At 43.7% G+C, this 15179-nt stretch overlaps 1 protein-coding gene across 2 annotated transcripts in view; it reads left to right on the forward strand.

The window, feature by feature from the left end:
• The window catches only part of FNIP1 (folliculin interacting protein 1), a 159319-nt gene that overhangs the window by 72964 nt on the left and 71176 nt on the right, over positions 1-15179 (forward strand). For both annotated transcript variants that reach the window (XM_077265971.1, XM_077265972.1), the window contains exon 2: positions 12457-12583. In XM_077265971.1, coding sequence (XP_077122086.1) covers positions 12457-12583 — 127 coding nt within the window. The remainder of the gene's footprint in view (positions 1-12456; positions 12584-15179) is intronic.

Raw genomic sequence — 15179 nt, forward strand, 5'->3', positions numbered from 1 at the left:
TCACATAATGCTCCATACAGTATGATGGCCCACATAGTGCTCCATACAGTATGATGGCCTCACATAGTGCTCCATACAGTATGATGGCCCACATAGTGCTCCATACAGTATAATGGCCTCACATAGTGCTCCATACAGTATGATGGCCTCACATAATGCTCCATACAGTATGATGGCCCACATAGTGCTCCATACAGTATGATGGCCCACATAGTGCTCCATACAGTATGATGGCCTCACATAGTGCTCCATACAGTATGATGGCCCACATAGTGCTCCATACAGTATGATGGCCCCACACGGTATGATGGCCACATAGTGCTCCATACAGTATGATGGCCTCATAGTGCGCAATACAGTATGATGGCCTCATAATGCTCCATACAGTATGATGGCCCCACATAGTGTTGCATATAGTATGATGGCCCCAAATAATGCTCCATACAGTATGATGGCGCCACATAGTGCTCTGTACAGTATGACCGCCCCACATAGTGCTCCATAGTGTATAAAAGGCCCCACATAAAAAAAAAAATACCGTACCTCTGCCAGTTCCCTTGCTGCTCCGATCTCTTCATCTAGGATGCTGGTTGAAAGTGTGATGTTGACCCGTCCATCATCGCGGGCCAAATACTGGATCTACCAGATATCGCAGGCCAAATATACTGTACTCGCCCTACGGGCCAGATTTGGCTTGTGTTTGACATATGTGATATACAATCTTGCTTTACAATGAGTCTTATCTAAATGTTTTATGCATAATAATGTAAAATCATGGTTAGTGTGTATTTCCAATATTTAATTTCCTCATACTATTCAAGATCTTGCTTTCTTAGCTGTGAATAAGAGCTTTCTTCTTCTCATCCATTCTGACCAGTAGATGGCTTTTACAATGCTGATCTTTTATCTTTAGTAACCCTTTTGGTAGGTTTTCGCTGGCATGAGCAGTACCGTGGCTCAGTGGTTAGCATTCTTGCTTTACAGCCTTGGGGTCCTGGATTCAAATCCCACCAGGGATAACATTTGAAAGGAGTTTGTTCTCCCTTTTTGATTTTGTGGGTTTCCTCCCACACTCCAAAGAGAACTGATAGGGAATTTAGATTGTGAGCCCCAATGGGGACAGCGATGATGATGATGTATATAAAGTGCTGTGGATTATGGTGACGTTCTATTCAGCAGTTGCATAAATAGCAATTTTTTTTTCAATGGTACAGCTCTCTTTACTGAATGGGCTATTCTGGTAATTGCGGCACTAAAGAAAAATATATGATAAATTTAACAGTAGCCAGACCCCAATATTTTTGCAATTATTCCAATTAATAAACTTTGTAACTGAGTAAAAGTTTTTTAACGACTTGGTAACATGTTTAATGTATATGAACCCTTTTGGTATGTTTATATTTCTTCTGCTTTGTAATAGCATTACATTTTCCTTTTTACTTCATTTCAGAAGAGTCAGGCGTTTGTTTCTTGTTCTTTTAGTGGGCTCTTTTGCGCTTTTAGAAAGCCCTTGTTGCTGTGATTGTTGGGTAAGAACTGCCATTTTGCTGGTTTGCTTGCATTGCTATAGGTGGCAAGTGCAGTTGTTTTCCTCCTTCTTCATTGCCGCTCTCTGTAGCGTATACCCGGAGATCAGGGAGTGTCACGAGGGCCTTTCCTGCAACATCCGTTTATTTTTGTTCTCAAGTTCACTAATGATCACTCTGTGGTTTTACTGAAGTTGTAGCAACCATCTAAGAAGCGTAAGACTTCCTCTTCTTTTCCGGCAAGCTAGGACAGAGGTTAAGCAGCACATGACTGTGAAGTCAATTATATTTAGCATTAGTTCTCTTCTAGCATCAACTAGTATGTGATAATGAGGACTAGTAATGGGGTTGTTGAACAAAAACTTAGAAAACACAAATGAAAGTGCAATACTTTACTTTTTTCACCAATATGATATGTGCAATGGTCACAAAACGTCCTAGAGAAAAATGTTATTGTCAGAAAAGTTGATTTCCTCATAGTGCGGCGTTTGTTTGAAGATGCTTAAAAGCTGATTCCAAAAAATGCCAGGTAGGATGTCATACATACATGCATGCATACATACATACATAATGCATCATACTGCCTCAAGACACCCACAGAAGATCTCCTCTCTCCGTGTTGAAAGCACATGAGCTCACAGACAAGACGTGTTCTCAAGGGAGTCGGTGAAAAAAAGCTGTCTGCTAAATGAATGTTGGGCCGTCTGTTATCTCTTGTATGGCCAGCTTTAGTGGAAGGTAACGCTGGGCACTTTGTGAGATCTTGTTGAGTATATACTGATGGGTCACAGCTGTTTGGCTGGTACAGGGGTCCTACACCATTAGTCAGGTCGTTTTAGTGTTATGTCACATTGGTGTATTATAGTATCAGATGTTCATATGCCTATATCTTGTACTGATCCATAACACATGTTTTGTCAGCAAGGTAGGACTGTAATTAGATACAATAAAAAGTAACTTTTAATAAATACCACTAAAAGAGTCCATTTGACTCATAAAACGACATGAGACACAACGTACATATACTGGCTGATATTATCAGTGAGCTCTATACAAGCTCCAAAAACAGCACGGTGATTAATATAAACACCTGAAAAAATGCAAGAGGTGTCTTTTCTTATATGCCCTCTATGCAATAAACAGAACACATCCAATCCCGGGGAATAATCATTGATTGCTACTGATAATAAGAACAATCTCACCCAAGATGGAAGTAGCTTCACAGGATATCGTGGTCTGGAAACCCATGTAAATACGAGGTGGCACTCTATGTACCCATTTCAAACCTCACTCATGCGGATTTCGTCCCACCAGATATCTATTCCTCCTTCATTCAAAATTTCTCCCAACGCGTTTCTTGTGGCAGTATCATCAGGGGAGAAGCCACTTCAAAAGGATAGTAAAGTGTGCGTCATTCGTCCCGCACACATAGGAGGGTCGGTTTCGAACAGGATCACAACATTGTGTTTAAGCCTTCTGACAAAGGTGGGAATACGGTGGTGATGGACTACACAAAGTACCAACTTATGTGTGAGGATATTCTAAACAATCGAGAATCCTATGAGCAATTACCTTCTAATCCGACTCCCACCTTTGTCAGGACTTTGAAAGAGATCCTGGATAGGGGCCTTTTCAAATCACTCATTGACAAAAACGAGTATCAGTTTTTATGCCCGAAACATCCAACCATGCCAACCTTCTATTGTCTCCCCAAGGTGCATAAGGGCCTTTCACCTTTAAAGGGGAGACCAATAGTATCTGGAATCGAAGGTATTGGCCATCATGTTGGGGTGTATTTGGATAAGGTTTTGAAACCCTTTGTTCTGGCTCTTGATTCCTATACGAGGGACTCAACGGATCTCCTACGCAAATTGGAGGATCTGACTCTTGACCCCCAGTCCATACTGTGTAGTATAGATGTGGAGGCTTTATATTCTTCCATTAATCATATGGATGGAATAAAAGCGGTGGAATACTACCTAAAAGGTAGGGGTCAACAATGCCAGGGCCATAATATGTTTGTTCTGGAACTGCTAGAGTTTTGCCTGACCAAAAACATTTTTTCGTTTAATGGCAAGATCTTCCACCAGCTCAGGGGCACTGCGATGGGCAACTCCTGTGCGCCATCGTACGCAAATTTGCTCCTGGGCTGGTGGGAGGAGACAATTGTTTTCAGTGACTTGTATAACGTTGAGTGCTCAAAAATAATGTTTTGGGCACGTTATATAGATGATGTCCTGTTAGTTTGGAATGGTGAAATTTCTGAGTTGAAAAGTTTTGTAACTAAGTTGAATATAAACCCCCTGGGCCTGAAATTCACTTTTGATTACCATAGGGAAAAACTTCCCTTTTTGGATATTTGGATCCGAAAGACCCCTGATGGTCATGTGGAGACAAAAATATATCGAAAACCCACTTCTACTAATGCCCTTCTAAGGTGGGAGAGTCACCATCCCCACCCGTTGAAAAAAGGTATCCCCAAGGGGCAGTACATGAGAATCCGTCGTAATTGTTCATCAGAGGCGGATTACCAGGAACAGGCAACGGACCTGCGTCACCGCTTTCAAAACAGAGGCTATCCTGACGGTATCCTTCGGAAAGCCTATAAGGAAACGAGGGATTTGAATAGAACTGTTTTGTTAAACCCACCCCACCGAGAAGGGGAGTCTACTATGAGTCGGTTCATTACCACTTTTAATTCAGGAGCAGACCAGGTGAGGTCAATCCTCAATAAGCATTGGTCAATCTTGAGGATGGATGATGACATTGGAGACCTGGTTGGACCGCATCCCCTGATCACCTTTCAAAAAGGTAGATCAATTGGAGATAGAATTGTACATAGTCACTTCTCTCCCCCAAAAAATGAAACATGGCTGACTGACAAGCCCAAAGGTTGCTACCGGTGTAGTGGTTGTGTGGGTTGTCCCGTAATGGAGACGGGCCAGTCTTTTAAAAGTAATGTCACTAAACGAGAATATAAGATCCGCCACTTCATTAACTGTCGGTCTAGAGGAATAATTTACAAGGCAACTTGTCCGTGCGGCATGGAATATGTTGGAAAGACCATAAGAGAACTCAGGAGACGAGTTGGTGAACATCTGAGAGACATTGCTTTGAAGAGAGACACACCACTGGCTAGACACATCACTACTGTACATAATGGGGATGCATCGGGCCTTAGGTTCATGGGGATTGATAGGATAGCGGCACCAGTAAGGGGTGGAAATTGGGACAGAAGGATACTGCAATGCGAGACGAAGTGGATATTTCATCTCAAAACACAACAACCATTGGGCCTCAATGAGACCCTGACCTTTGCGTGTTTCCTATAAACCCCAAACCCCCTTTAAAAGCATTGACAGTAGTCCATCTGTATCTTTCCCAATTTCCTCCCTCTTTTGTACTTTCCTTTCTTCCATGTAGTTCCTCTTCGGGCACTTAGTTAGTGCATTTTTAAGTTAGGGACTACGAGGGCTTTATAGGGACAGCCATCGTTCGAGTGGGGGCGCCTTTTCTCGCTTTTAGGGTGCCAACCTCCACAGGTTAAGTAGGGATGATTTATAGGGCCCTGTTAGGGAATAATAGACCGCCCGGATTCCACTGGGTCTCCAATGATCATTAGACAACCAGGTATGATCAATATGTTCCCTGCTCTTGTTAGCTACAATAATAATAAACAATAGGGTGTTTTTAGTGTTTGGGGGTTTTTCATTAGGTGTCTATGGCACCGGGCATCCGCAACACAAAATATATGGTAATGGTTCTGCCATTATCTCCTCTTTTTTCTCTTTCATAGTTCCTCTCATATATATGCTCTTAGGTTGTTTTGTTTGGTATCCTAGCTCTAGTTACCACCAATGCCCGCTGTAATGTTCTCCCTCCGTGATATGGAGGTTGTAGGACATCCTTATTTATTTATTTATTTAGCTGTAATTTTCGACCCCCACGGGAGTAAGGTCTGTAATCCTGTGAATCAGGTACCTTAGGGGTTAAAAATTTCCCCCCATCTTTTTCTTTGTGTCTCTATATGCATGACAACAACGCTACCTCTCCGGGGGGTGGAGTTTTTCTCCTCCCCGCTCTACCGGAAGTGACGCTTGCGCGTCACTGTGCGCATCACGCAGACATGATCCCTGCTTTGGGGCGTTCCTGACCTGTGATCATGTGACCGCTATCAAACCGGAACCCGTACACAGCTCTGCATGCGTCACACGCTTAATGTAAGTGGCGCGGTGTATAAATGAATGAGATGTGTGCGGTGAAACCGACCCTCCTATGTGTGCGGGACGAATGACGCACACTTTACTATCCTTTTGAAGTGGCTTCTCCCCTGATGATACTGCCACAAGAAACGCGTTGGGAGAAATTTTGAATGAAGGAGGAATAGATATCTGGTGGGACGAAATCCGCATGAGTGAGGTTTGAAATGGGTACATAGAGTGCCACCTCGTATTTACATGGGTTTCCAGACCACGATATCCTGTGAAGCTACTTCCATCTTGGGTGAGATTGTTCTTATTATCAGTAGCAATCAATGATTATTCCCCGGGATTGGATGTGTTCTGTTTATTGCATAGAGGGCATATAAGAAAAGACACCTCTTGCATTTTTTCAGGTGTTTATATTAATCACCGTGCTGTTTTTGGAGCTTGTATAGAGCTCACTGATAATATCAGCCAGTATATGTATGTTGTGTCTCATGTCGTTTTATGAGTCAAATGGACTCTTTTAGTGGTATTTATTAAAAGTTACTTTTTATTGTATCTAATTACAGTCCTACCTTGCTGACAAAACATTTATTCTTGATTGGTGGCATTTCATTTGTACTACTGATCCATAACACATCTGAAGCTAGCAAACCCATACTACACTGATTCACGATCCAATGAAGCCAGTGAACCCATTCTATACTGATTCAGGATCCAGTGAGGCCGGTGGACCCATACTAATCGAATTCAGGATCCAATGAAGCTGATGCACCCATACTACACTGATTCAGGATCCAGTGAAGTTGGTGGACCCATATTACGCTGATTCAGGATCCAGTGAAGCCGGGGGCCTCATGCTAAAATTCAGGATCCGATGAAGCTGATGGATCCATACTACACTCATTTCAGGATCCAGTGAAGCTGATGGACCCATACTATACTGATTCAGGATCCAGTGAAGCCAGTGGACCCATACTACTCTGATTCAGCATGCAATGAAGCTGGTGGATCTATACTACACTCATTTCAGGATCCGATGAAGCTGATGGACCCATACTACACTCATTTCAGGATCCAGTGAAGCCAGTGGACCCATACTACTCTGATTCAGCATGCAATGAAGCTGGTGGATCTATACTACACCTATCTTTAATTCAGCGGCACACAATGAAAATTAGAACCGCACTACTCTAATTTGGACCCATAATGACTTTGTGCCTCTGTCTGCAGGAGACCTTACCTGATGGGGCTTTGCTAATGGTTTTTTTCCTTGCAATTTCCTGGATTCGAGCCCTGCAAAAGGGACATCCTGCTGGGATCAGATGTTATACTTAGGAAAACCATTTGATGGTTGGTTATAACAGAGTCAATCTATTGATTTTAGCATTTTCCTGCAGTCTTGCAGATTCAGGCACTATTCCATTCCAGAAATATAGGAATGTAAACCAGGAATCTCACAAAGTAGAAAAAAAAGTCTACAATCTGAGATGAAAAGTGATTGGAAGAAAGAATACTTTCCAGTATTTGGTTTTCTTTTATTAAAAATGGGGACACATTTTGCATAATTTCAAGTTCCCTTCCATTCCAGATTTATTGTCTGCAGTGAATGTAAACCAATCCCAGATATTGTCGATGATGGGAAAATGCACAAATCAGGAAATGGGAATGGCGTTCTATATATTTCTTCTTTAGTGCCATGAACAAATGTATGGCTTAGGCTTTAGTAGTAATTATACGCCTTGGCCGCTAGCTGCCGTTTCTTGCTAACAATGATCAAGTGCCTGAAATGAAGAGAAAGCATTGCTGGGATTGGTTGGCACTAATTCCGCAGATCCAGGTGGCAAGCACTGACAGCTCCATGTCACATGGCAGCTGTCAGTGCCTGCCTTTCTACTTGTCTGGCCTGCTACTCAGCCGCACTGACCTCAAGCATCCTACTGCTCACAAGAATATCACCCTTGAAGGTGGGGAATTGGCGAGGACAAAATTACAGCAAAGGCATCTTCATCTTGCAGCCCCTCACCCCCTTCACTTTGAGCGGTCTGACAGATTTGGCTGAGGACGTGCATAGTCACAGTTGCCAAGAGAAGCGAGTCAGGTGGTTGTAGACACATGAGATTCATTTAAGAAGCAAGAGCTCAGCTCAGCTGGCACACGGTGACGGCAGCCTCCAGTTGTGCCCGTGCTAATTAGCACAGTCCTGGGGTAGCCACATCGTACTCAAGAATCAAGGACGGGCCGGACTCTTTGCAGCTTCTCCAGATTCAAGGCTGCGTAAATGGCCCTTGGCGCGAAAGCTAAGACTTTGCCTCTGGCAGCAGATGTTCTCAAGGTGGCTCTTCTGCTCTGGATGGTGATGTGCAGTTTTAAACACAACATGGATGGCACATTGTTCTCCGTTCACCACATGCCAGCCTTTCTGACTTGGTTGAATATAGCTTATTGCTATTTTTAACAGCCGCTCGATTGCTGCGGGATTCTGCTCCGAGAGATTTGAGGGAAGGGGACGCTGCAGACAACGCACGATGCAGTCCAGGTAACTGACATGGCGGTGATGTCGGAGGGGAAGGTCTCCTGTAGTTTGCCATCATTTGTGACTTTAGTCTCTAGCGGATTACTAGTAATAACAGCAATTCCTAATCTTCTGTAAACTCACTACTGAGCTTCTGTTCCTTTTATACAAAAAATAAACTTTTAAAAAATAATTTCTGGGCATGTCCTTCAAAACACATTGCCGCTGCTCTTCTGTTTGTACGTACAGGGAATAATCTAAACCTACCGAGCGGAGAGCCGAGATAAGCTTCTATGATCTCTAAATATAGCAAGTGCGTAGATTCTTTAAAAATAGTTTCTGGATTTGTCCATCAAAGACAAGTGTCTGTGGCCGGAGTACTGCAGCCATGGACACTCCAGCTCCCCATAGCTTTATCTGCACACACCAAAGAGAATGTTCTTCCGCAGATCTCCAAGAAGTCACTCGCACATTGCCACTGAGTCATATGGTCAGTCATATGATAAAGCGGCCCGATGTGATCTCAGCCGAAAAATGAGCGTGCTACACACTGCAATGCTTTTCTGGCTGCTATTCTGATGCTTAGTGTCCTTGGCATCTATTATAAAGAGAAAAGTTACCTTAAGGAGGTACAGCCAGAAAAGTAGTGGATACATTAAGTTGTGACTAGCAGAATCGCTTCAATGTAAGTGTACGAGGCCGGAACGGACCAAAACGCGGCTCTCGTAGACTTACACTGAGAGCTTGTGACCATTGTGACATCTGACTGCCGGTCAGTCAGGAGCTGCTGTTAGAAGGTGGTGGAGCTGGGAAGAGTGGAAGACGGCAGGAGATATTGTACTACAGAGAACAGACATGAAACGAAGCATCACTCCTCCAGCATTTTTTTTTTTTTCCCTTGACTACTTTGTTTATCCAGTTATGTTAAAAGGATTTGTGAAATGTGACTTTGTATCACATTTTTTTTAATGCACCTTACTCATATACCTCCCTGGACTAAGGCTTCTGGTATTGTCTTTTCATTTTGAGATAAACATGTAACTTTTTAAAGGATTTTAAATTTTTTGCCCTAAAAAGTCGGAAATAAAAAAATAAAATCAAAAGCATTTTTTATTTTGGGCCAAATTCATGAGCCCCGAGAGTAATTTTGAAGAACAGTCGGTGAATGCAAGACAAAAAAATAAAGTGGCTTAAATTGCAAATGAGTCTGGACCATCCGGTCTGTGTGTGCACACTTGGATCATTGTAGGCTAAAATCTCTGTAAATTCATGCCAGTACAGAGGACATATTGAGAATTGTTTATTATTTGGTTAAGATGACAACGTAGTACAATAAGTAAAATCTTTTTTTTTTTTTTTTTTTTTTTTACTTTTTTCATTGACTTAAAGCAATATATTGGTGGGTGAAACCTGAAATGTGTGTAGGGTCTTCCACACTTACAGGGGTCCATTATACAGAAGTGTTGAATCACTAATGGAGGTACAGTCAGCTACATGTCAGTATGTAATCTGGTATATTATGCACGCTATGATCAGTCTCTGTGATGACTCCGTTCCTTACAGCTAACACACGTTGGATCATATGTATATAATATCTCACCCCTAAATAGATCTGCCAAGTAGTCGTAAAAGCCAACTGAGCACCGCTCTAAACAGGTTCCTGTCCCGACCAGAGATATTTAGCAGGTGGATCATCGAATGCTAGTGCCACCTCTTTATGGCAATAAACCAAGGATAGCCCTGGGGAAATGAGCCACCTTGTGTACTGCCGGCGTCCGGACACAGAGCTCGTTCAGGGTTTGTGCATACCAATGTACTGTACTAGAGTCTGTTGTGCTCACGTCGGGGGGGGGGGGGTGCTCACGTCAGAGGGGGGTGTGTGTGTGCTCACATCAGGCGGTGTGTGTGTGTGTGTGCGCTCACGCCGGAGGGGGGTGTGTGCTCACGTCGGGGTGTGTGCTCACGTCAGGGTGTGCGTGTGCTCACATCAGGGTGTTTGCTCACGTCGGGGGGGGGTGCTCACTTCGGGGTGTGTGTGTGTGCTCACATCGGGGTGTTTGCTCACGTCAGGGGGGTGTGCGCTCACGTCGGAGGGGTGTGTGTGCTCACATCGGGGTGTGTGTGCTCACATTGGGGTGTGTGTGCTCACATTGGGGTGTGTGTGCTCACATCGGGGGGGGTGTGTGCTCACATCGGGGTGTGTGTGTGTGCTCACATCGGGGTGTGTGTGTGTGCTCACGTCGGGGTGTGTGTGTGTGCTCACGTCGGGGTGTGTGTGTGCTCACGTCGGGGTGTGTGTGTGCTCACGTCGGGGGGTGTGTGTGCTCACGTCGGGGTGTGTGCTCACGTCGGGGTGTGCGTGTGTGCTCACATCAGGGTGTTTGCTCACATGGGGGAGGGGGTGTGTGCTCACTTCGGGGTGTGTGTGTGTGCTCACATCGGGGTGTGTGCTCACGTCGGGGGTGTGTGTGTGCTCACGTCGGGGGTGTGTGTGTGCTCACATCGGGGGGGTGTGTGTGCTCACATCGGGGGGGGTGTGCTCACGTCGGGGTGTGTGTGCTCACGTCGGGGTGTGTGTGCTCACGTTGGGAGGTGTGCACACGGTCAGTATTTACAGCAGAAAGATCTGCTGCAAATACTGATGTGATGGCTGGAAAAACGCAGCGTAAAATAGGTGTGCTTATGACACAATTTTAATGCGGTTTTTTTCCCCCTTAGAGTAGGCAAAAAACGCTGAAAGAATTGACGTGTCGGTTCTGAATCTGCTTCAAATCTGCAAGGACAATAAGCAATATGTGCATGAGACTTTAGCAATCTCATTCTCTTTGCTAGGAAATCCTTCACGTTTTGTGACAAAGCTGCGTGTGTACAAACGTAAATACATAAGGGCCCGTTGATGAATAAACAGACCACCAGAATGTATAGTTCAAGAATAAAATAAACCTTTATTAATACAACATTGATAAAACCAGGTGCTGAATAACACCTTTAGAACACTAAAAAATGCCTCCAGTCATAGTGATCAGGGCTCAAACAACCCCCACTTAACGCCTAATATAATGACACACAGCAAGTGACTATTGTAATGGCAATGGAATAAACAGTTAGGGAGACGGATTAATGAATATAAAACACGATGTTATAATAAATGTGCCACCATATAACTCATGTAATGAGCCCAAAAGGACACACCCCCCCGGAAGAAGAATTCAATTTGAAACGCGCGTTGGGGAATCCTCAGGTCTCGTGCAGCCTCCACTAGGTAAACTTGTTAGGAGATTTTCTTTATAGCAGCCATATCGTCTATATTAAGCTCTTCTTGTGGCCACCTCCATTTTGCATTTATTTTAGTTACCTGTGTAACATATATATGCTTGAACCTCCTTTTGGGCTCATTACATGAGTTATATGGTGGCACATTTATTATAACATCGTGTTTTATATTCATTAATCCGTCTCCCTAACTGTTTATTCCATTGCCATTACAATAGTCACTTGCTGTGTGTCATTATATTAGGCGTTAAGTGGGGGTTGTTTGAGCCCTGATCACTATGACTGGAGGCATTTTTTAGTGTTCTAAAGGTGTTATTCAGCACCTGGTTTTATCAATGTTGTATTAATAAAGGTTTATTTTATTCTTGAACTATACATTCTGGTGGTCTGTTTATTCATCAACGGGCCCTTATGTATTTATATTATCTTGAATGTGTTCATATATATTTGGACTAATATGCATACGTGTGTACAAACGTGACACAAGCACAGCAAATACTTAACATGTGCATATGCCCTTGAGCTTAGTGACTTATGGTAACTGTTACACATTTGCATAAAAGTTGTGCATTTCTTTGTGTACCACTTGTTTTTTTTTTTCTGTTCGAAAACTTATTATCAAACCATTAGCTTTTGCTGATTTTCTACTTGTGGTCATCTGCCACAGCTGTATAAGGAATAGTCTGGTATTGCAGTGGACCATCTTAACATGATACATTGGCTAGTTCTTGTCCATTCTAGTAGCACTTTATTTTCATAGGGTTAATTTCAGTTTTCAATGCTTCCTGGCTTTGTGTAGGTGCTGGGGTCGTCTTATTGCCCTACGCAGTGCACGACCTGTAAGGAGTCCTTAGTCACTGACTTCCTAATTAATAACAAGTCTTTAATATGTGGTATTTAGTTTAATATATCAATTTTTCCATTCTTTATCTTCCAGCTGGCCATCATATGAACTTGACCCCAGCCAGATCCGCCTGGTCGTCTACCAGGACTGCGAGAAGCGAGGACGAAATGTCTTGTTTGACTCTAATGCCAAACGTAAGACCGAGGATCTGTCTGTGTCGGTGAGCTGATCTTTCTTTTTCTGTATGGCGTCTTTGGCACAAGCCATGATTACAGCAGAGAGCGTATTGTGGTTTCTTCTAATCCTGTGCCCTGTCTGGGCGCTGCGCCTGACATCATGTCACTTGGGTGAGCCTGATGCACATCACGTTTCCCTGAGAGGAATAACGCCAGTGGGTTAGTTAATGTTCACAGATGCAAGAGGCGCTCAACAAATAATAAAATCTATTCACTTCATAACTGCAGTGCTTCTATTATGTTATATGGGTGATGGGCCTCTGAACCAGGGCTCACCGTCCAGGAAGTTCCTTCAGAGTCTCCGTCACCTAAGGACTCATGTAGACGTCCAATCTCGGACTACAATGCACGGACTGGCCACGGCTCTCCATACCGAGCGTGATGGCTTCATTTATTTCTTTGAGGCTTTCACACTCTGGTTGGGAGACCCACGGCCAGTCCGGGCAGTGCAGTCTGGAATCGGAACAATTCGCACAGACCCCTTCATGAGCAGAGCATAGAGTTGTTAGAACCCTGATGTCACGTTGTCTCTTCCAGCTCAGGCGCCTAGGAACAGGGAGGCTAAGTGTTACAGCGTCCTTCCCACACCACCAGAAGTGGCAGAATCAATGAGGGGCACTTTGGGCAGATTGAGCCCCAGGGCAGCTGCCCTGACCACCCACGTTGTAATCTGTGAGATGACACTGTAAACACCAGGTAGTCAGTCATATGGGCGCTTAGGTGAACTGCAGTATTTCTACATTAATCAGATCCTGGCATATATAAAACCCCGTGACCATGACTTCTTGCCAGGGTTCTACATCTTAGCGTTGATTTGCAGCATGGAAGTCGCTGACGTGTGGTATCCTGAATATGCTGACTGCTGCCCCGCAGGACTCCAACTATTCCACACGGGGGATCATGTGGCTGCGGAGTGAGCTGCTCTCAGCCGGCTGCACTTGTTTCTGGGGGAGGAGACCCCACCTTTGGGACCTTGTCACAGCACATGATCCTGCATTAGCGGACTTCACTTAGGCTAGCCTTAAAAGTTTATTTTCATGAGAACTACATCCATTCCATTGGTCCAAAATGCTGTGCTGATGGTCAGCCCGATAACGTAATGGATATAATATATTTGTTTTTATGGCAAAACATGGTTGCCTGAAGTTATTGGCCCAAAACTTGATTGTTTGGAAATTATGAAATCACAGAATTTGTCTTCACATATTCACACATTTTCAAGCAGAAAGCTTTCTTAAAAGGGGTTTTTTCTAGTTACTACTAGCTAATTGGATAGTGATAAGTTATTACAGTTGCTGTAGAAAATGCTTCTGTGAAACATTATTAATGACCAATGGTCCAAGTCCCAAGTTTGTTCAGCAAGGATAACAGTCACTTGTCCTACCTATCCCTTTCCCATGACCAGAGACCTCTGAGGGAAGATAGCGGGTCTGATTCATCAAGACTGGTGTGGCACTGTCTAGCTGGAGGACGAGACACCACTTAATGAACTCAGCGCCTTTTCTGAGTGGCCTGAACTACGCCAGAAATGTTAGAAACCACCAGCGCATTTGATGAATTTTGACAGGTGGACGTGGTCACGACAGGTCCTGCCCCGACTCCTCCCCAGAGGTGATTCAAACTGGCTTGGAAACACCAAAAGTCTCACAATTTTTGGCCAATTTCCAGTTCTGTCAAAACTGTATGACTTTTCGAAGCTACTACACCACTTTTCTGGCGTAATAAGTTTGATTTGGCCCCAATGTTGGCACTTATACATCAGGCAGGCTCACATGATTGTGTGCATCAGACAACGGCTATTCAATTTTTTTGTTTGATTGGTTCGCCCTCGAACCAATGTTATCCAATGGGTCAGTGCTGATTACCGATTTATTTTTTTCCCACTGACAGAATCTGTCTGAAAAATTTTTTCACTATGCTGCGATTTTACTCTGAAACCGGAAGAGACTCGCCCAGTCAAGTCATTGGGTGCGTGGAAAACATACTGCACTCGGATGAAATATAAGTGTAGTCCGATTTCTGCGGAGTGGAGAAGATGAAGACATTGTGTTCTCCATAGTCTCCTCACGGTGTGCTCCTATTCTGTTATCTGAGAGGATTGGATCACACCATTGTGGCACTCGGAGCAATCCCGGATCAGAGTTTGATCGGAGTGTCTTTATCATAATCGATCTAGTTCCCTCAGATGAGAGATGGTTGTGTGACCCCGGCCTTAGAACACCTCTGCCAGTGCCACAGGTGTATAAAATCCAACCTCTAGCCATGCAGTAACATTTGTAATGCACTCAACACAAAAGAAAAGAATATGCACACAGTGGGATCAACCTGATATGATAAATTTTATTTTATTATAGAATGTCACCTCACTACACATAATGGCAAAACAGGAAGGACCATACATTTAAAAACATCTAAAAACCAGACAGACCTACCCTCAACCCCCCACAAATACAATTAAGGGCCTGTAAATGAAAAAAATGCATGTACACATACCGTAGAGAGCATAACATACAAATGAGCAAATGAGAAACAATAGAAGTATATAAATATTAACTTTCTAATATAGCCAATTGGCGCAAT

The sequence above is a fragment of the Ranitomeya variabilis genome, chromosome 5 (assembly GCF_051348905.1).
Source record: "Ranitomeya variabilis isolate aRanVar5 chromosome 5, aRanVar5.hap1, whole genome shotgun sequence".
NCBI classification, from domain to species: domain Eukaryota; kingdom Metazoa; phylum Chordata; class Amphibia; order Anura; family Dendrobatidae; genus Ranitomeya; species Ranitomeya variabilis.